Source organism: Xenopus tropicalis, chromosome 6 (genome assembly GCF_000004195.4).
Source record: "Xenopus tropicalis strain Nigerian chromosome 6, UCB_Xtro_10.0, whole genome shotgun sequence".
In the NCBI taxonomy this organism is placed as follows: domain Eukaryota; kingdom Metazoa; phylum Chordata; class Amphibia; order Anura; family Pipidae; genus Xenopus; species Xenopus tropicalis.
This window is the reverse complement of record NC_030682.2, coordinates 87291068-87314227: the sequence shown is the minus strand read 5'-3', so window position 1 is coordinate 87314227 and position 23160 is coordinate 87291068. Positions and strand designations below refer to the sequence as shown.

Here is a 23160-nt window from a genome sequence, read left to right as displayed (position 1 = left end):
TAGGTAGTGGCATTACATAAATGTTCAGTGGTTAGAATTCACAGTTGCTTAATGTAAACACTAGCATTTCAGTGATAACATGTTGGCCTCTCAGTTTCTGTTTCCCCAGTCAGTATTACAGCATCACACCTGGGGTGTCCCCTTTAATTTTAAAGCCCACGCAGCTACAGGATGAATTTCCCCAAACCATCCTTGCAAATCCACCACCACATAGAACAGCACCTGGCCAATGTTACTTCCCCTCTGCACATTAAACAAGTTCTTCTTTCACCCTCACTGCTTCTTCCTCTAATAGCTCTTCCTGTCCATAGTCACAGATAAGAACACACCCTACAAGATCTCCAAGATCTTCACGTAATTGCCTTCCTCCATTAGCTTTACAGGCTGTGTGTGTGTGCAGGGTGGAATTTGGTGTAACAATAGTAATGCTTGACTCTGCCCTCACATACACTCACTGGAAATGTACCCCCACTTTAGCACACACACACATACACACAGTCAGTGTTGTAACTTGGTCACTCCAGGCCCCCCTGCAGAAAAATCCTCTAAGGGGGCCCGGCTCGATCGCCCCCCAACCTCCCTTCCCAGCCCTCTTGCAATGAATCTGCTCTGACCTCCAACTGTGCCGCTATATTTAAAAGTAGGAGAAAAGCCTGGGAGGGGGGACTATGGTACTATGCATACAGGTGTACTATATACATTGTTACACCACTGCATGTTATAAATGTTATTTTCTTATTCATTTATGATTGGATATTGGATTTTGATGCAGTTTATTAATTTTTCCAAAACTCAAAAAAAGATTAATTTAAATCAAGTTTTTTTAGCACTATTTTTTTTTTAATTGCTAGCATATTTATAAAAAAAAAACTTGATTGCAAACTGGTTTTTTAAATCAAGCTATAAAAACTCAAATTAAAAAAACACAAGCAATTTTATTTTTCAAGATTTTTAAAACCGTTACATTTTTACAGACTCTGCTATAACTATGCTAACGATCAAAAAAATGTAATCATAAAAACACTTGATTGTGTTTTAATGATCAAGTTTAGAAAAAAATTGAAGGGTCATATTTAAAAAGCAGTGTAAAAGGGTTAATAAAACTAAATAGTACATTCCTGATATGCTATAAAAAGACCTATTGAAACAACTGCTTTATTTTTAAAAACCATTGTCTCCCAAAAATATTCTGAAGCGTTATTAGTGATGAGCACATATGTCCCATTTCCCAAAACTGCCGAATAATCTGCAAAATAGCCAAAACCACACCAGAACAAACCCAGAACAGCGTGCAGACCAGGACATGTGCCGAGGGTATAGGGAGGCACCAAGCAGAATGCATGCCTAACAGTGCCCCCCGGTCTTCAAACGTGCCCAGGAACAGGTTTCTCTGGATGAGAGATGCACTGGTTTTTCCAGTGAATAACCCTTCCATTGGACCAAACACGGAAGTTGGCCTCTTCGGAATCTCAAGTGCAGAACAGCTTGGACTTCCTACCTTACCAGGATTAGGTAGAATTGAAACATGACCAGGAAACATATTTTTCACAACAGGTTTCATCAATTAAAAATGGAAAGTTTTGGCAATCTTTAACTTAAATCTAAAGTGTTTTAAAATATACAAAGGACCAATAAACGTCTGATTGAGCTTCTTGGAAGGACAAGAGAGTTTCAAATGAGAAGTAGATAGCCAAACATAGTATCCCACTTCAAACTCCAGATTCTTCCCCCTTTCTATCAGAAAATGTTTTGAAACACCTGGTAGTTTGAATATATTGTCTTGAATCATCTGGAAGTTTGAATATATTGATCAAAAAAAGTACATTTTTCTTTTGAAGCTGGCAGAGATTAGGGATCCCCAACCTTATTTTACCGGTAAACCACATTCAGATATAAAAAGAGTTGGAAAGCAACACAAGCATGAAAAAAGTTCCTGGGGGTGCCAGAAAAGGGCTGTGATTGGCTTTTTGGTTGCCCTTATATGAACTGGCAGCCTACAGGAGGCTCTGTTTGACAGTACACCTGGTTTTTATGCAACCAAAACTTGCCTTCAAGCCAGGAATTAAAAATAAGCACCTGCTTTGAGGGGTTGCTCCTGAGCACTGGTTGGGATCACTGCTCTAGACTGCTCTAAAATTGTAGGCAATTGTAGGCAAAAAAAGTAGTCTGTTTAGTAGATGAAAGTAAAGAACTATCCTGCTAGAGGAAGAAGTGAAAAAAATTATTTTGTAGGTGGGTAGAAAAACACCAAATGTATTGTTCAAGAGTCTGTTTGGTCCTCTCAGTCTGTCCATTGGTTTGAGGATAAAATGCTGTATATAAGGAAAGCTAAATATTAAGTCCTTGACAAATGGATTTCCAAAATTTAGAGGTGAACTGGCATCCTCAACCTGAAATAATTTCCCTGGGTAGCCCAACTTGAAAAATCTCTTTAAAGGGATACTTTCATGATTTGTATGGTATACTTTTTATTTCTAAATTACACTGTTTACATAGCAAATAATTCACTCTAGTATTTAAGACTTTATTCTTTAACCAAGATTTTTTTTTTAGTTGGTGTAATATTGTTTAGTTTAGTGATATTGGTGTGTAGGCATCCATTTCAGTGCATTGTGCTGAGCACAGAAGGAGCCAGTGTTACACATTAGAAGTGCTTTCGGGGAACCTATTGTTTCTCCTACTCTCATGTAACTGGAGGAGTCCCAAGCTGGACTTGGATTTCTTACTATTGAGTGCCATTCTGATATCTACTGGGAGCTGCTATCTTGCTACCTTCTCATTGTTCTGCTGATCAGCTGCTGGGAGGGGGGTGATATCACTCCAACTTGCAGCTCAGCAGTAAAGTGTGACTGAAGTTTATCAGAGCACAAGTCACATGGCTGTGGCACCCTGGGAAATAAAGAATATGGCTAGCCCCATATGACATTTCAAAATTAAATATAAAAAAATCTATTTGCCCTTTTAAAAAATGGATTTTAATGCAGGATTCTGCTGGAGAAGCTATATTAACTCATGCATTTTTTGCACATTTTAGTGCTTTGCACTCAACAATGAATCCTAATACTAACTGATGGTAAACATAAGTTGTCCTGCACAGGCATGGTTGGTATCCACATGTTTGGCCATCTTATTTCCAGTCACAGGCTCCATGGCAGCGTTTGCTAAACAGGAGTAGCTGCTGAAGGGGTAAGAGTGGGGTGGGACATAACTTTGCAGCGCAGCACTAAAGTGACTGACAAGTCACATGGCTGTGGCACCCTGGCAAATGAACAATATGGCTAGCCCCATGTGAAATTTAAAAATGAAATATAAAAAAAGTAGACTAAAATCAGGCCCGGATTTGTGGTGAGGCATGCATGATCGAGGTGGGTGGCCTCGGGGCACCCCAATCACAAATCCGGCCCTGACTAAAATGGTATGTGAAACACCTTCTACAATATATCCCATTCCTCAAAAGCTGACTTAATGGACAACAGTTTCCGATCCCCAACATTGTAATTTCTCAGGGAAGAGGAACATTTCTTAGAAAAGAATGCTGTAGGATGAAGTTGGCTCTCTGGACCAACTCTCTGTGAAAGAATAACTACTATGTCTAACTCTAAAGCACTGACCTTCAAAATGAAAGGTTTAGATGGATCCGGATGAACAAGGACCAAAGCAGAGGTGAAACAGTTCTTAAGTTTCTCAAAGTGCATGCACACTGCGTGTAGCGCGCCAGGACAAACCCAGTAGAGCACGCAGACCAGAAGGTGTCAAGAGTATAGGGAGGCGCAGAGCATGGTGTCGAGCCAAGAGTGACTGACACACAAACTCAATGAGAGGAATGATTTTTCAGTCAATACTGAAGTACCCTGTAAAATAAAAATGTTATAAATATGCCCTTACTGTAAAACTACATACAAACTCCCTGGAAAGGTAATTTTTTTAGGCTCAGTTTCTTTTAATTTTATTTTTGCCCACACTCCTTGTGGACAGGACCATTCCTATATTGCTTAAGGTTTTGAAAGTTAGGTGTGTAAGAAGCAAAAGGAGAGAAAAATATTGCAACTTCTGCCTTGTAAGTTGGGAAAAAGGAACCCACCTTCCCACTTAATAGTTAGTCAGGGTGTAATACTTAGGGGCAGATTTACTAATCCACGAATCCGGAACCCGAAAGGGAAAAAATCGTATTGGAAACGAAAATTAAGCGTATTTGATTTTTCGTATTTGTCGCGACTTTTTCATTGCTGTCGCAACTTTATCGTATTTTGCGGGACTTTTTCATCACCGTAGAAATTTTTTCGTATTGAGCAATAGTAAACAGCGGAAAAACCAATCCGATTTTTTCGCGACGGCAACAGAAAAGTCGCGGAAAATATACGAAAATCACAGGACATACGAAAAAGTCGTGTTGGAGACAAAAAAGTCGCAAAAATACAGATCATTACGAAAAAACGCGTTTGGACGCTTTCGGTCCGTTCATGGATTAGTAAAGCTGCCCCTTAGGGTACCCTTATTAAAATGTATTTTATTAATCCATTTAAAACTGTCAGATACAGAAAATCAGTGTTTAAAAATAAAAAGTAATGGGATCTGAGTGAGTGAGATAGCCAGAAGTAAAAGAGTGCTTGTTGCATATTATATTGCACAGTTAATCCAGCTATGGACACGTGTATCTGGGAAACCCAGCATGGACTCTACTACCCAGCTACTAGCCCTGTTTGCAAATGCTGCAAATGGAGTAAACCAGTACTCTTGCTCTCCCTCACATGGATCTGTTCCAGGCACAGAGAGGGTCAGGCTTTGTGGAATAAATGGAATATTAGAATTACGTGCTGTTTTGTAAGTCTACAGAGAAAGTTTCACCATTTGTAAAGTAACTGACATTTCTCTGCAGATTGAGGGAATATTTAATACAGGCACAGCAACACAGCGTATTCTGGGCATATGAGCTAAGCAACTTGTGAAAGATGCTAGCAGTGAAATGTTACATGCACCACAGGCCTAACAGTATGAAGAAGTCAATGGCAGATGTCCCTTCCCTGGAGCATCTTTCTTTGCTTCAAAACTTTAGAGGTTTTTCGGATTTTTGACGTGTTTTTGAGTGACAATTTAAAAATAGATGTTTCGGTGTGACATTTAAAAAAGTCACAGCTTTGCCCATGCTTTTCCAATTTAGACTTTTTAGTAAATGTCAGACATTTGTGGAAATGTGTTTCAAATTTTTAAAAAGAAAAAGAGTTTTAGTAAATCTGCCCCATATGAAGCCCTTTAGGTTTTCATATCACCAAGTAAACTCACCCTCAAGCTCCACGTTCTTCTCAGCACTCTCTAGTGCCTCTCTTGAGACAGACTCCAAGTTCACTTCCCCTTAGTCTAGTTTAGACACCCTACCCTCCCTGGCTTATATTGCCTGTCAGTTACAAAGGCATCATCAATCCATGTATCCAACTTTGGTTATGTTGTTTTTAAGTTAATAGCCTACATTGACAAAAATACTAATGAACAAAAACTGAAATGACAAACTAGGAAAGAATCACTATCACAATGCTGACCTGAAATGTTTAGAAAAATATGTATCTCCATCAATACAGTTATTGATCATTATCTCCTATTTCATGCTTCTTTTTATATCATATGATTTCTATCCATAACCTTGCAGTTAATGCAAATTTACACCAGGAGGCACTCAAAACATAGTTTAGATATGGTTTTTAAACTCCTCATCACAACTGCTGTCCAATATAAAACACTAATATGTCAAACACTAAAACACTAATAAGTCAAAATGCATATGCTGTACTTATATGTAACAATACAAAGTATTTATTTTCAGATTATAACTTAAAAATTAGGGTGGCTCATTAGGTCAAAACATGTTAGTCATCACATGATGATGCTATAGTAGTGCCAAGATAGATGCAACCACTGCAAAAATGAAAAATATAAGTAGGAAGGCCCTAAAGAGCTTGCTTTACTACAGCTATATAAATTTCTAAATCAAAGCATATGTAACACCTTTTTGGCTAAAATAGACAAAATCCAGCTATGGGTAGAGCATGGGGTACATTGGACTCCTCTTCCACAGGATGGGTCTTCACTATAGGGAAGTTACTATATGAAGGGTGTTGTGAAACTACACCTCCCACTGCTAAATTGCAGTAATTAAGAAAAATAGACACCAGAAGCTCTCGCAGAATAACTAAATACAGATTTATTTTTGCATACAAACTTAATGAGGCAGAGTTTAGCAATATACTCACAAACCATGAGGTATTAGAGCAAGGCAGATTCAGTGAAAGGTAAAGCAGAACCATCCTGCACCTCTGTGGAGCATATAGGGATGTAGATCTGTATCCTTAGGTTATCCCTAACGACCAACAATGGTTCAGCGATGAACACTATCCTGCAACCTGTGTCTTAACCATGGTCCCTACAATAAGGTAGCAGAGCCAGTAAAGGAAAACTAATCCTCTATTCTCCTAGATGGAGCCATAAACTGCTCTTACTAAATAAGCTGTCTATGTCATGTGGTTACAAGGGCTATGACAAGAGACATTCTGTGGATATTTATGGGGTCCCTGCTTCCCGACTTCTCTAAGGGTATTTGTCCCTTAGGGCTTAACCTTCTGGGCCGTGTGGATCCCAGGCTTCTTGGAGACATCCACTCTGGTCAGATGCTGCAGGCCAAGAAAGAAGAACCATCCCTCCCCAAACACTGTGGTAGGATGTGATTTACCTATGGACCAATAATAGGGTATCCCTAATACTAATTATGATACATGGGTCTTTGCCCAGTAACAGGAAAAGAAGAAAGTGTAGGGCTTAAAGCCATAGGGGCATATTAACTCTATGGTCCCTACACATACATTTAACTCTTTCCCTGCCAACTACGTAGCTCCTACGCGCTGGCATAAAAAGTCGTTAGGTGCCAAGCGCGTAGGAGCTTAATCCGAGTGCAGAGAATGAGCACAAGATAACCCCCTATAGAACGAGCACAGACAGGGAATTAATAGCCCCTGGGGCGCGACCGGCGAGGGGCCCCTTTAGGAAAAGCCAGACATGTAGATTCTACGTGCCTGGCTTTTCCTGCTCTCCCCCTCCCTTTCTGCAATCCCCTCTCCCCTCCTGCACGCCAACTCACTGGATCCTGGACAGAAGACTGGGTCCCTCCTGCATCCCTCCTGCAGTCTTCAGCCAGGTTAGTTCCACATACACACACTGTAAGGCTCTGCTGGGGTTTGATCCCAGGACCTACTGGTTCTTGGCTGCTCTCCCTGACTTTTGAGCCAGGAGAGCAGCTGATGAGAGGGAATTGCATTGTAATCCCTTTCACCAGTGTCCTGGGCTTCATTACATTACCCCAGCAGCCTTATTGGCTAGGTGGGGTCAGCCAATCAGGGCTGACTCTGCCCTATATAAGCCTAGCCCTCCTCACAATCAGTGCCTGAACATTATCACATTTAGCACTGTGGCATGACCCTAGCTGGTGTTCCTGTTCTGGCTCCTTTGTCTTACTTCTTCTTTTCTTTGTTCTTCTTAGCCTTGTTCTCTTGCTTCCTTGCCCCTTGCCTTGCTCTTGTTTCACTCCTTGCTCCTCACTCCTCTCCTCAGTCCTCACTCTTGTTCTTGCCTTTGTCTGCTCCGTCCTGTTCTGCCTGATCTTGCCTTGTTCCACTCCATACCTTGCTGTTCCCATCTGATCTACGCCCGCTCCGTCCCTTGCTGTTCCCATCTGATTTACGCCCGCTCCGTCCCTTGCTGTTCCCATCTGATCTACGCCCGCTCCGTCCCTTGCTGTTCCCATCTGATCTACGCCCGCTCCGTCCCTTGCTGTTCCCATCTGATCTACGCCCGCTCCGTCCCTTGCTGTTCCCATCTGATCTATGCCCGCTCTGTCCCTTGCTGTCTCATCTGATCGACGCCCACTACGTCCTGTCCACGCCTCCTCCATCTTATAACAGCCCCTGCCTGAAGGATTCACCTTACCTTTCCTCACTCACCACAGTATACTCCTGACACACACAAACACACAATCACACACTTATTACACTAATACACTCTTATACTTACACATACATTTTGTGGGGGGGTTTCACACATTCACAGCACTTACAGCACTCACAATTACTTGCACATGCACACAACACGCATTTTGGCAAGTGTACATACACACTTGCACACTTACGCAATTTTGTGGATTTTTTTTTATCGCTTTGAACCAATATATTTAGGAAGGCATTGCGACTTGGTAGTTTGGAGAAGACAGACAGTTCTACCTAGTCTGGATTCCCCAGAAACTGTTCTTTCTAAAAATCTATAATTGCCTGGGATAAACCTTCTGTTGGTGGAATTTTTGGCCTTGAAATCTAAAGTATGCAGCTTTCTGAAGAAGTGCTTTGGAAATTTGGTAATGTACTGCTGGGAGTTTTTGACCTATACAAGTGAAAAATCTCCATAAAACTATATATATTTATTATTGGCACGTTCAGGAGACATGGGACTTTCCGAATCAGGTGTATTGTCATGCATAATATAAACACATACACCAAAAACAAAAATTATTTTATGCATGAAAATACAACTGATTTAAAAACTGAAACAAATTATTTTTTTTCATTTTTTAGACATTTAGAATCCTATATCTTGTTACAGAATTGGAATTACACAAACATTCTACCATATTTTGAAAGCTTAGGTTGTCCTGAAAAAAACGATATATTGTTTTCCTGGGTAAACTAAAAGTCCCCCCGAGGAAAGGCCCCTAATGTGAAACATGTTCAATGCAAAATGTTCAAAAACTGTCAGTAGAAGTTCCGCTTTGACCAAAACAGCTGGCACTGAAAGGGTTAATATTATTGTTATTATTTATATAGCGCCATCAATTCATGCAGAGTAAAGCATTACAATTACAAGACCATAAAGTTAACATATAAAGACAAACATGTCCCTAAAATTGATTCACAGTTACATTTGGATCTTGATAGGAAAAAAAGCACGTTCTAATTGAGACAAAACATGAGGGTAACCTTTGTGAGGGTAGAGTCCATGTTGGTTTTTAAAGTTATGGTAAGTGCAGAGTTGCATGTAATCAAGCATGTAATCAAAGAGTAGGGGGGTTTAGTGGGTAATCAAGTTGCTCAGGGCTTCGATTATAGGTTTGAATGAAAAGGTGAGTTTTAAGTGACTCTGCCAGTGTCTAATGGGACTAGGAAGACCATTTCAGAGGATGGATGCAGCACATGAAAAGTCCTGGATGCGAGAGTGCGAGGAAGTAAAGAGTGAGGAGCAGAGGAGGTCCTGTGCAGACTGAAGGTAACGTCTGGGGGTGTACTTGGGGATTGGAGTGATTATATACAGTGGTGTGGCACCGGTGAGTGCTTCGTAGGTAAGTATAAGAACCTTATATAGAATCCTGTATATGACAGGTAGCCAGTGCAGGGACTGGGAGAGAGGGACAGCATTTGCGGGGTACACATACAAATAGGTCTGTACTACTGTTTAGACAATATATCTGCAAATATAAAATAAAGTGGTAATACATTAAGCTATAGCGGGTATAAACTTACCAAAAGTACTTCTTAACCTTAGGGGATGTAAGTCATAAAACAAAAGTGAATTTAACTCCAGTGAAGTTACATAGTTACATAGTTACATAGTTACATAGGGTTGAAAAAAGACCATTGTCCATCAAGTTCAACCCATCCGAGTAAACCCAGCACACAACCTATACTAACCAATCTATACACTCACATACATAAACTATATATATACAACCAGTAATACTAACTGTAGATATTAGTATCACAATAGCCTTGGATATTCTGCTTGTTCAAAAACTCATCCAGGCCCCTCTTAAAGGCATTTACAGAATCTGCCATTACCACATCACTAGGAAGGGCATTCCATAACCTCACTGCCCTCACCGTGAAAAACCACCTACGCTGCTTCAAATGGAAGCTCCATTCCTCTAATCTATAGGGGTGGCCTCTGGTGCGCTGATTGTTTTTATGGGAAAAAAGAACATCCCCCAACTGCCTATAATCCCCTCTAATGTACTTGTACAGAGTAATCATGTCCCCTCGCAAGCGCCTCTTTTCCAGAGAAAACAACCCAACCTCGTCAGTCTAACCTCATAGCTTAAATCTTCCATCCCCTTTACCAGTTTAGTTGCACGTCTCTGCACTCTCTCCAGCTCATTAATATCCTTCTTAAGGACTGGAGCCCAAAACTGCACTGCATACTCAAGGTGAGGCCTTACCAGGGACCTATAAAGCGGCAAAAATATGTTCTCATCCCTTGAGTCAATGCCCTTTTTTATACAAGACAGCACTTTATTTGCTGTAGTAGCCACAGAATGACACTGCCTGGAATTGGACAACTTGTGATCTACAAAAACCCCTAGATCCTTCTCCATTAAGGAAACCCCCAACACACTACCATTCAGTAGATAGTTCGCGTTTATATTATTCCTACCAAAGTGCATAACTTTGCACTTGTCAACATTGAACCTCATTTTCCAGTTTGCTGCCCAGTTTTCCAATTTTGTCAAATCGCTCTGCAAAGCGGCAGCATCCTGCATGGAACTTATAGTTTTGCACAATTTAGTGTCATCAGCAAAAATAGAAACAGTACTCTCTATGCCCACCTCCAGGTCATTAATAAACAAGTTAAAAAGCAAAGGACCAAGGACTGACCCCTGCGGTACTCCACTAACAACACTGGCCCAATTAGAAAATGTTCCATTTACCACCTCTCTTTGTACTCTATCCTTCAGCCAGTTTTCTATCCAATTACAAATATTATGTTCTAGGCCAATATTCCTCAATTTGATCATTAACCTTCTGTGAGGTACTGTATCAAACGCTTTAGCAAAATCTAAGTAGATGACATCAACTGCCATTCCAGCATCGAGGTTCCTGCTCACCTCCTCATAAAAGGCAACTAAATTAGTCTGGCAAGATCTGTTACGCATAAAACCATGCTGGCACAAACTAATAGTATTGTGAACTGCAATGTATTCATCTATCCTATCCCTTATTACCCCTTCCAGAAGCTTTCCTACTACTGATGTCAGACTAACAGGCCTATAGTTTTCAGGCTGAGAACGAGATCCCTTTTTAAATAATGGCACCACATTAGCAATCCGCCAGTCTCTCGGCACCATGCCAAACCTCAACGAATCCTGAAAAATTATGTGAGGAGGCTTGGCAATCACAGCGCTCAGCTCATTTAATACCCTGGGATGAATCCCATCCGGTCCTGGACCTTTGTTTACCTTTACATGTTCAAGTCTCTTTTGAATTTCCTCCTGAGTGACCCACGCGTCAGTAGCTAAATTACTAGCACTGGGTATATTAAAAGGGAAGCCTTCATTATCTGGCTCCTCAGATGTATAGACAGATGAAAAATAAGAGTTCAAAATTTCTGCTTTTTCCCCGTTCTCATCAACCAACGTACTCATGAAAAGTTTTCAGTGTCACTTTCATTGGTCCTTATTAACTGATCAGAGCTGAAGTGAGTAAAATTACACCAGTTTTGTGAATTTTTCCCCCAGCATAAGCAAACTGACATGGCATCCCTTAGCTATTAATGCAATTATAGGAATTTCATGTATCAGAAATAATTCAGTAATTTCCATAGAATTTACAGACTAAACATTTACCATTTGTTTCAGTCTAAAACATAAGCATTTCAGCAAAATGGTGCTCTAAGAAAAAAAAATCTTTCAGTAATGAAAGAAATTCAGTGCTCTGAAGAATTTGTACAATATATTTTTTTCTCCATTCTTTGCGGCTCAGGGGCAGATTTACTAAAAAAATAGCATTTTTTTGTTTTTAGAAACTCACATAATTCACCTGTTTTTTTTATTAAAAAATGTAATCAATGCTGTTTATATTTATAGTCACAATAACTTGCAAGTTGATCATACCAAAGTTTCTTGAAAATTTTTTCAAGAATATATTGCCATTTCTCGAAAAAAATCATGAAATTTAAACAAACGTTCATTTCCATGAATCCTCTTTATTTTTCCAAACAGGAAGTACTCCAGCATTAGGGAGCATTGGCGCTCATTCTTGGAAAACAATCATTTGTTTAAGTTTCACTTGAAACTGTGTGAAATAGAAAAAAAATGATGGGATTAACCTAAAGGTCTCTACTTTTTTACCTTTTTATTGTATTATTATTATTTATGTTTTTGTCTTAAAATGCTAATAACATTATTGTTTTTGGTTATTAGAGAAGCCATAGAATTGTAACGCAGAATTCATATAAAAATTGTCTAAAATATTTTTAACATAAAATGTCTAATATATTCCCTGACCCCTAATTTGAAAGCCTGGAGCATAATGGGTCCCATACCTGTATTGCAAAGCATGACATGGTAACTTCTATAGCTAATTCCTATCTGCCCATACTTATTTTCACTGTCAGCCTGAATAAAAACCTGTTCAGTTTGACACTATCTATACTCAGAGTGGGCCCAGAGTCTCTGGTTCTGTGGTGGGTTCTCTGAAATAAATTCCAACATTAGCTAATAGATATTATATTTATAAAAGGCATTAAAGAACAAGGAAAGGGTTAAGCACTGGAGGTACCAAATTCTTTGCTAACATTAGACCCTTTTGCTGAAAAAGGCACCAGAGTGGTGTATTATATTATTGAACATCGTGCCACCATTTCTTATCTTATCCTTGCACTGCGCAATGCCTTGGGACTAGAGACAGTATTGGATTTTCAGGTTGGCAATCATGTCGTGTCTGAAAAATTATCAGCCCAATCGATCAGCCCTTTCCTTGTCCTTTAAAGCTTCTAAGGGTGCATGAAACGTAAGTTTTAAATTGCAGGATACTGTGAGGTCTTTATAAAAAGATATTAATATCTGAATTCAGACTAATCATGAAACTAAGCACACAGTATGGGTCATTTATTGCACATCACACAGTGTTCCAAGGTCAAATAAAATCCAGGCATTTTTTTCCCACTTTGCACACTGTGTTGTCCTTACCCATATTGACATTTTGTAGAGCAGAGACATGCTGCATGCTCCTTCGTCATTTGGAAGTGCAAGTTAGCGAGCAGCAGGGAGTGCAGCTGTATTGGGCCCAGTCCTTACTGCCTGCCCTTTGCAAAATACAAAGTGAACAAACTAGGGCATAGTGCACATTGTCTCAGGCTTGTTAAATAATGAGTTTGTGTTCTTTTCCATTGTTAATACTACAGAGGGAATACAAGACCTGAACTTCAATAAATACTGTATATTGACCGTGTAGCTTCCTCTATAGCATAAAAAAACCCTCCCTGGCCATTCTTCTTTAAATATTCACTTGCAGCCGTGCAAGCAGGATGTTGTAGGAGCTACTGAGCGCACTGGGCCCCTTTTTAAGATATTATATACTGTATATTGATATATACACACAAACACACATAACACTGGAATATGTGAAATTGTTGATCTATTTTTTTTTCTTTTTGTGCAAATGTATTAAACAGAAGTGAAGGGTAAATTACAAATCTGTTGCTAGTAATGGTACATTACAAAGCTGGCCATACATGCACCAATCTAATCATATGAAATGTAAAATTTTTGGACCATGTGTAGGCTTTAAATTATTGTCCCAACAATTTTTGTTAGGTTAGAAAATTTTGGTAGGATAACGATAATATCTTTGCATGTATTGTGTATCAAACAATATCCATAGGTGACCTAAAATGTATTACTGGGACATAACTTTTGTACAATTGAGGTTTGCCAATTATTAATAGTAAGAACATTGTCCAGCTTATTATTTTTAGGACTTTAATCCTACCGTTTTAATCTAAATGTTAGTTTTAGATATGCGCAGAAGGCAAGCATATGCTTACCCTGCATATTGTGGCAAAGCACAGAGCATGGTGGTTAGGTTTTATCAGGGGCTTGAAAAAGTAAGTTTTCATAATAGGGGAACTACTTTTGGCCTTTATAAGAGTCACAGCAGTCTTACACCATATGACATTAAAACAGGCATTGTTTATAGGCAGCATTAGTTACCAATTAAGTATGATTGGTAATACAGAGACACTTGGCCATCTGGTTGCTACTGGAAAAACCATCCTTAGTTAGGTACAACATAGGAGCCTAAACACAAACACACACATTGTTTACAACAATTCAAAGGTTTTGGCAGTAAGAAAAAAAACAAAACACAGGCTTTTCAGAAAACAGTTAAATATTATTTGCCATTCTGTAAAACAGGCAAGCTTGTAGACTTTACATTTACTTGCTGTTTTAACAACAGCAAGTTTATATAACTTTCTTACTGTCATGGTACATATTAATAAATTAATGCATTTCCTAAGATTATACTTTAGTTTCTGAAGAGGACCATCATGTGGAAATTTCTCAGAATGAATACTCAGAATGAATGTTTATTGTGTTAGCAGGCATGACTTTGATATTGATATTCTCAGTACTATATGGCTTTCCCCAATTCCTGTAAGCGCCCCCTCAAACTGCACTGCATGCAAAACCACCGTTAACATGTGACAAACAAGACTGCAGTCTGTTAACACATAATTATAAGGAGTCATGCTAATGGAAATTTCACTATGCCAGAAACTTTATGACCTTGAAAAAGAGTTAAAAAACAAAATTTACAAAGCACCGTTGAGAGTGAACAGTCAATATAAGGTTTTAGCACATATTATGACATATAATTATGACATATTATATAATATAATTTTCCATTAGAACTGGAATGTTTATATTGCAAATTTTGTAAATTATTTCTAAATTATTATTCTAATTATTATTATTATTATTATAATATTATTATTATTATTGGTGTAACATAATAATGGTGTTATCATCATTATTATTATTATTAATAATAATAATAATAATAATAATAATAATAATAATAATAATAATAATAATAATAATAATAATAATAATAATAATAATAATAATAATAACACCATTATTTTTATTATTATATATTATTATTATTATTATTAAAGATAGTGAATATTAATTTAAAAATTAGGAAAATATTTCTGTCTGTTGCATAAAATTCCCAAGTTCTCCCCTTCAGCAGAAGCATTCAAATGTTTCTGGATTGAAGCCCCCAAATGACTGTTAGAATTGAGGCTTTCGTCAATTGTCCAGGTGTTTTTACAATGAGCAGTGAAGTGACAGTACAGAATGTGCTCACTGGTTTCTGTTCACTAAGTGAAAGTTCACTAACAGAACAAATACTGTAACAAGTATTCAAGACATCTGCTCGGGACCTGGGGTTTTCTGGAGTCTTTCTACTAAAAAATCATTTAAACATTATTTAAACCCAATAGGATTGTTCTACCACCAATTAGAATTAATTATATCTTAGTTGGGATCAAGTACAAGGTACTGTTTTATTGCTACAGAGCTCAGCATCTCAATAGCAGCAATGATCCAGGCCTTCAAACTTGCCACAGGGGCTCCCAATCTTAGAAAATGTCTGTAACAATTACAGGTGTTGAAAAGCTAAGCTTAGGGGTCATCGCAAATTATCATGCAGAAAATAAACTTAGCCTGTCATATAAGCTGATGCTACAGGGCTGATGATTAAATTCTGATACTAATGGCACTGGTTTCTGAGCTGCCATGTATTAATAATTTAAATGATTTACTAACTGGCCTTATATTGTTACATTTATATTATATGTACACAATATATTATAAGTGGGTCCCTAAGCTCAGGTAAGTGACAGCAGCACAGAGCATATGCAGGGAAGCAGCATCAAAGAAGATAGAGAGCTACTAAGAGAATCTTTAGAAGGACAGATCTTTTAACACACTTGGGCTGGTACAGAAGCCCAAAACATAATGTATAACATTTCTGCCCTACTTCTTTAGTTAAGCTTTAGTTTTCCTTTAATTATATCATTAAAATTGAGTCTTCTGGATAACAGTATTCCAGATAATACCCATACCTGTAATATTAAAACTCGCCAAGGCTAGCAATCTGTGGATTAAAATACCGTAAGAGCTTCAGTCTGGTTTACTGCTTGGTACACTCAGGCCTCACAATATTAAAATACTGAATGCATGTTGTGATGATAGAAAAATTAATACGACTGGACGCATTTTTGTTTAAAGCATTGTCTGTGGAGAGGGTGTCAGTGAATTCATACCTGCCCGAACTTCACATTCAAACTATGGTGCCATTTTCCAAGAGCTCATATGCCTTTCTTTATGGGAAATACTGTTGTCCAAACCAATGAGAGTATGGAAAACATTATTCTTTAAGAGAACTGGTGAATATTTTACCTTTGCTTCATGAGCAGCAGCAAATAGATTGGCACCCATTCTTTTCCCTGAAGGCACAGATACATAGAATTAAACAGCAGTTAATGTGTAGTTCCCTTGTTCCCAAATGCCCTCAGATGTTCTCCTTTCCCAACTCCTACCTAGGACAGAGAGAGCCAGGAGGCCATTTGGTTGAAGGGTATTTGGTTTTGGGGATGCATGGAAAACACACTAGAGTCCCTTATTGAAAATAGGAGTTTGAAACTGCTGCTGCATTTTTATAGTAGGCATACTCATCACAAACATATTTTTGGTTGATCTTTTCTTTTTGTGAACAAAGGTTACCACATGAGGGATACTTTGCTTGTGACCTGTAAATGGAATCACCATCATTTTATAGCTGATTGGCAAGTGAGGAGAGAATAATAACAATAAATAAATAACATCTGAGGCTATGAAGTAAATCCAACTCCGCACCCACATCCAGGGCCCCACAGTGTCCAAAAATGTGCAAGCATCCAGTTTCCTTGCAGCAAAAATGCAGAGACCAATGGTGCATGAGAAGTACAAAAACTTTGGTTTCTCCAGAAGTACAACAACATGCTCCATCTGTAGAAATGTGGCTCACAGTGCTCCAGCAGTAGATATATAGGGACTTGTCATACTTTAACAACAGAAATGCAGAGAGCCACAGTATCCCAGCTGTAGAAATGCAGAGATCCCTGTGCACCAGCAGCACAAATGTGGCATTCAGATAGCAGTAAAAATACTGAACCCATGGTACCCCAGCAATAGAGATATAGAGCAGGTCCAGCAGTACAGACTCTAACCCTAATATTACAGCACTACAATTTTTAGTCAGTTTCAAAAAGTAGAGCTGTCACCCTCCTAGGAACCAAATCCACATGATTTCTGGCTACCCCAACTGCACTCCTTGCTCTTCCCCTCCAGGTGTAAAAACACATGACTTACAAAAAATCTGTAAGGGCTTCTGTGGTGCCGTGTAATTTATAGCAAAGAGTAGAGCTGACACTATGTTACATATGGACGATGACAATAGGAGAAAAATTGATGCAGATGAGGAGAAGGGTTAAAACAAAAATAAAATGGCAGTAAAAAATAAATAAATCTGCCTCCACAGAATAAGAAAAAACTTAGAGAAAAGGGACATTTTTCTGCCATATGCAGGCACTATAAGTGGTTAAACTAAGTGGGATTAAAAAACTGAGGGTTATTGGGGAACAGGGTTTTAGGTGTGGTAAGATGGGGGTCTCCTAACAAATTTTGTCAGGGCAAGTAAACCCCTGGGGTGGCAGTCATTGAAGAGTTGCAGAAGTGCATTTTACAGGAGGGATGATTATTTACAGAGAGGGAAGAGCTTAAGTCTATATTTTTCATATTTGGGAATGGACACATCGAAACACTGGGTAAGAAACCTGCTGGACTGCATCTGGAATTGAACTGTTTGTGCTGTGGTTGTGTTTGAAGTCAAACTATTTGTGTTTTATACAGACAGCAGTATTCTAAGAAACTTGCAAATAGGCAAATTTTTTTTGTATTTTTATGTTCTGCAACTCAGAAAAGCAAATCAGCAATTAAAACAATATAATAGTAATATTTGATGCTCTGATTTTGGTTGCCAAGTAGGCCCAAACCAGCAACCTTTTTTTTGGGAGGGGGGCAAAGTTTCTTAAAATATTTCAACAAATAAAAAGACTGACTGTAGTAAATTCTCTCTACCAGCAGAAGCATTTACCAATAAGCTTGCGTTGGCGCAAAACAATGGCCACCAGGTGTCAGTAATGAGCCTGAATGGGACTTGAGGCTGCTGGAGCCGGTAAACAAGAAGTCACTAAAAGAGGAGGGGTTGCAGTCGTAGAGCAAGGCGGATCCTGTAGGAGCAGAAAGAGGCTCCAGTTGTTCCTGAGTGATACTAGGAAAGCTCACTATATCTTATCCCAAGAGCCCAGGCAGGCACATTCCCGGCAGCCGCAGCAGCAGCTAGAGGCAAGCACTGGGCAGCGCTAACTGGGCATTCCCATTAAGCAGGTGACGTTAGCGCAGTGTCAGTGGCAGCTTTGCTTCCTGTTGTGCCTGGAGGAACAGCCAAGTCGCACGCAGCAATGGGCAATGGAATGAATAAGGTAACTGGCGTGCTTATGTACTTCTTTGACTTTGCTAAGGCTCCAACTGGAAGCGATACACTGAGCCGTGTTCCCCTGCATACACTGGTTGAGCCTGCTTCACTGCTGCGTGTGCATAGGGACACACCAGCCTTATCTGTGCCCTCCGTGCTGCCTACTGTGCCCATGCTTTGCATACTCCCCCATGCAGCGAGTGTGGGCATAGCTGCAACTCCTCAAAGTAACCAGCCAGTTATCGCTCAGAGTTGCCCAATAAAGGAAACGCTACAGAGTAGCCATCACTTCTTTGGTGCTTAAAGGGACAGTAACACCAAAAAAATGAAAGTGTATAAAAGTAATTACTATATAATGTACTGTTGCCTTGCACTGGTACAACTGGTGAGTTTTCCTTAGAAAGACTACAATAGTTTATATAATAAAGCTTCTGTGTAGCCATGGGGGCAGCCATTTACAGGAGAGAAGGCACAGGTTACTTAGCAGATAACAGATAAAACCCCATTATATTCTACAAAGCTTATCTGTTATGTGCCTGTGCCTTTTCTCCTTTTTCCCAGCTTCAATAGCTGCACCGGTGTTACCAAACTTACAGTTTTGCCAGTGCAGGGCAACTGTACATTATATTTTAATTACTTTAAAACACTTTCATTTTTTGGTGTTACTGTTCCTTTAAGGAGCGGTGAGATAGCAGGCTATTAGTGCAACCTGTCATGTATATATGCCTTCAGCTCATGCCAGGGGTGTGTCTTCATATAGGATGAACAACTACCAGGGATACACATTTTCCAAAGTAACCCACACTGTCCAACAATTTTTGTTTTGAATTATTATTCCTCACATGGAATAGCTAATTTGTATTTATATTATCTAGTGAGCGCACGTTTTGCTAATGCTTTTATCATTCACTAATCTCTGCCCCTTACCATAATGTGTATGTGTGGCAGAGTGAAGGAAGCACTGGCATGAACATAAATTGAATGTAATCACAAGTGATAAGCCTTTTTGTGTTAACACATAACAACCAATCAGCAGTTAGAATGTACAGGTCTAGTGCAGGCAGAATAATGAAAGCATGTATCTGTTGGTTGCAATCTGATATTGGGAAAACAAAGCTCTGCATTACTGAAGGGCCATCTCTCATAGACTCCATTTTAATCAAATATTTGAAAACTTTAAAAGATATTTTCTTTTTCTCTGTAATAATAAAAAAAAGTACCTTGTACTTTATCCCAACTAAGATACAATTAGTATTGGAGGTGCAGCGAAACTATTGGGTATATTTATGGGCATATTCATTAAAGTACGATTGAATCAGAATACAAAAAAATTGTATTTTTCGTACTGTGTGTATTTTTTGCGACTTTTTCGTTAATTTGTGTGCATTTTTTCTACCTTGCAATGAATACGAAAGTAAAGCTTCGTTATCGTGACTTTCCTTGGGCCAGGTTGGAGCTGCAAAGTGCCATTGAGTCCTATGGGAGGCTTCCAAAATCATGCACAGAAGTCAGAAAGGTTTTCCCGACCATTCGGATATGAAAATTTTGTGACTTTCGGATCACCAATACGATATTATCGTGACATTTCCGATCATCAGAAATTATCGTATCTAATCCGAATTTTACCCATTTCAGGATTTAAACTCGTACTTTGATGAATCTGCCCCTAAATGTTATATCTGGTTCTCTTACTTCCAAGGCAACTTGACCAGCCATGCAAAACATGTCCCAGCAAACTCTACTCTGTTACTATGGTCTCATATTTTAGAAAGAATATTATGTAGCTGCCCTTGCCTGGCATTTATGTAGCCTGAAGCTATCAGTCAGAAGGAACTCTTGTGCTTGCACTGTGGAAGATAGGTGTATTGCCTGTTGCTCATGGGTTGGCATATAATCTTACCCAACCTATTGGTAGCAAGGGAATAATGGATCTGGCAACAAGCATGTGTGTGAGCGCTAGCATTCCATTAAAATACTAACAAAAACAGACTTACAGGCAATTAAAAATGTGTAGACAATTCTACTTATACATTTTGAATTTCTGCAAACTCTCTGTGTTTAATTTCCTTTTGTGGTTAAATACTTCTCATATATCCAGATCCCCTCCCATCACATTTATTGTGTTGTTTCCTGCATCCCTCTGAAGGAATGTTCATATAAATAGAATTGTTACTTTATATAGTAAATGTTTCTCTATGCTCTGTGACAGTAAACATGAAGTTGGTTATGTAATTTGAAAAGTATGCCATACTTGGTGCTTTTAGCAGCACACTCGGGGAACTTATAAAAAAAAAAAAATGCTGAAAAATATACCACCATCCGAAGGAAGGAATGTGCTATGTAGTGTTTCAGGCTGATTTAATGAAAATTTCATCAAAAACCCCACTAGTCCCACCCATCTGTTCCACTTTCTGCTACCTACTTTCCCAGGCTGTGCAGGGGGCAGCGGCACTCTGCACTGTAGGATAGGAACCAATCAGAAGCTAGGCTGACCTGATAGGGAACTAAAGCCTGTCTTTGCTTGTTTGACTGCAGGTCTGTGGTTGGTTATCCCCCTTCTACTGTGCTTCTGGAAGAGACTGTTAGGACACGCCCACTCCTCATTTGAAACAGGGATCCGAGAGGTTCTAAAGGGAGCTCCAATAAAGGGGCCATTTTTACAAATAGTATTCATTTTTAGACTAAAGTGAAACCAGCAACATAAATATTTCATAATTGCCTATAAGATTAGAGTTTTTTTGTTATTATCCTATATGTTTCCTTTAAGTTTTGGTGTCTACATGTGTTCATTTTATTGTGTTTGCCCACAAAAAGGAACCCATAACTAAGGTGATTGATTGCATTGTTCAATCTGGCAATTGCTAATTTGCAATTAGCAGGTTATATGATGACTGCTACTTCTTACTACTCTTACAAGCTCCCAGTGTCCATCAGAAAATTATCCTATAGATTTGTGTCTCTGGGGCATTGAAAGTGTTGTGTTGTGGTTAGCTCATTTAACAATAGAAGAACATGGTAAAGTAGATTAAAATGTCATTTTAAGGAACGTTGAGTTGTATGTGTACATGGCAGATCTAAGAGCAGCCAAGAATGGCAAGGCATATGAAAGGTAATTACTGGATTACAGGTGTAACGTAGGAAATGGGCTCATAAACAGATTTAAATCAAATATTACATGGAATATGGTTCTCTGTTCAGTGTTATATAGTGTGATATTATCCAGCAACTGAATGAAAACATAATCATAGAAACATAATACAGTATGAACCATCTGTGCCATATGTCTGAAAACCCTCCCTAGAACAAAAGAAAGACATTTTGGCTACTTGTATCACTTTGGTATTTTAGCTGCAGAACAAGCATGATTATTTGTAATGAGACAAATAAGTGAAAGTTTGCAATGAATGATTGATCTGTACCGAACAATGAATACATCACAAAAGATTTGCCTAAAATTTAGCCAGATGTCCGAAAAAAGAATAATTAAGGTATATATGTGACTCTGCAGTAACGTTTTGGGACAGATTTATCAAAATGCAAGGTTAGGGTTCACAATAGAAAAATTCACCCAGTTTAAAACTGTATTTATCAATGGGTAAAAGTTATTGTTCACCATTTGATAATTACATTTCTAAAGATCGCATAGCAATAAATAGAAAGTAGGTGATTTTTTCTGTAGTAAGCTCTGATTTCACGTTTTTTTCACTCAGATGCTTATTTTTATTAAATACTAAATTAAGGCAAATGACACTAAGAAAAGTTGGTTCTAATCTCACATTTTGATAAATCTGGCCCTTAATTTAGTATAATTTGTATGAGATGGTGCATAAATCATATAAATCTAACTATTCAATTTAATGTGGTGCATTTGGTTATGAGAAGAAGCTTATAAATTATTATTTGTTTTATGGGAAGTCTTGATAAGGACTTCAACAGTGAAGGGGCCTGTACTCTCTTGGATGAGAGGAGAATTCTGGCAGTTGTATTTGATAAAGGCTGTAGCAGGGAGATGGTGGTCCAATCACATGCATCCAGTTTAGATTAAAGAATGAATGCAGTTCTGTAGCTATCTAATGGCTCATCTTATTTAGTAATTTCATTCAGAGAGGAAACTTGTGGATCTCTGAAAAAGCACAAACAAAAAAGACATGTATTGTTTTACAAATGAAAACTTCCTAAAATCCCCATCACTTCTAAAACCATGAATCAAAGAAAGATCTTCTGTACATGACCTCGATAGCTTTCAAAATATGTACTTTTTCTTTCAGATTTGTTGCAGTTTTGTAAAAAAAAGTTTTTTTTCACAACAAAATCATAGTTTTCCACAAAATTATGAATCATGAATGTTAGTAATTCCCCCACTATGTGCTTTCCATTGACTTGAATGGGAACTGCATGAAAGAGAGAGTGCAGATGCTGGTGTTGAAGCCCTAGCTGAACATTTTTGGTTAGCCTTAGAACAATGCCATTCTTTCTGTTTTGGTGGCTGTCTTGGCTGCTTACCACACAAGTACTGCTTCTTGTTTGTATTTCTGCCTCTTATCTGCATTATTTTGTTCCAACTAGATCATGTCAGAACCAGTGTGAGGTGTTTTCACTTCTGTGCAGTTTGACTAGCAAGTGCTGTTCAAAAAAAAAAAAAAATGACAAGGGTATTTTGTATTTTAAAGGGCAGTACTTATTGCCAAAACAAAACTTTGTTTACACACAATAAAAATCTTGAAACAATGTTACCTTGTTTAGGGGCTATTCCCTTCACAAATCTTACTAGCAC

At 38.5% G+C, this 23160-nt stretch overlaps 1 protein-coding gene across 2 annotated transcripts in view; it reads left to right on the top strand.

Annotated features, from left to right (window-relative positions):
* Positions 1 to 18106: 18106 nt before the first annotated feature.
* Positions 18107 to 23160, top strand: part of dusp22 (dual specificity phosphatase 22) — a 51455-nt gene continuing 46401 nt past the window's right edge. Inside the window, exon 1 of one of the 2 annotated variants that reach the window (XM_012964578.3) lies at positions 18107 to 18393. In XM_012964578.3, the coding sequence (XP_012820032.1) occupies positions 18373 to 18393 (21 nt within the window). In that variant the 5' untranslated portion in view covers positions 18107 to 18372. 2 annotated transcript variants of the gene reach the window in all.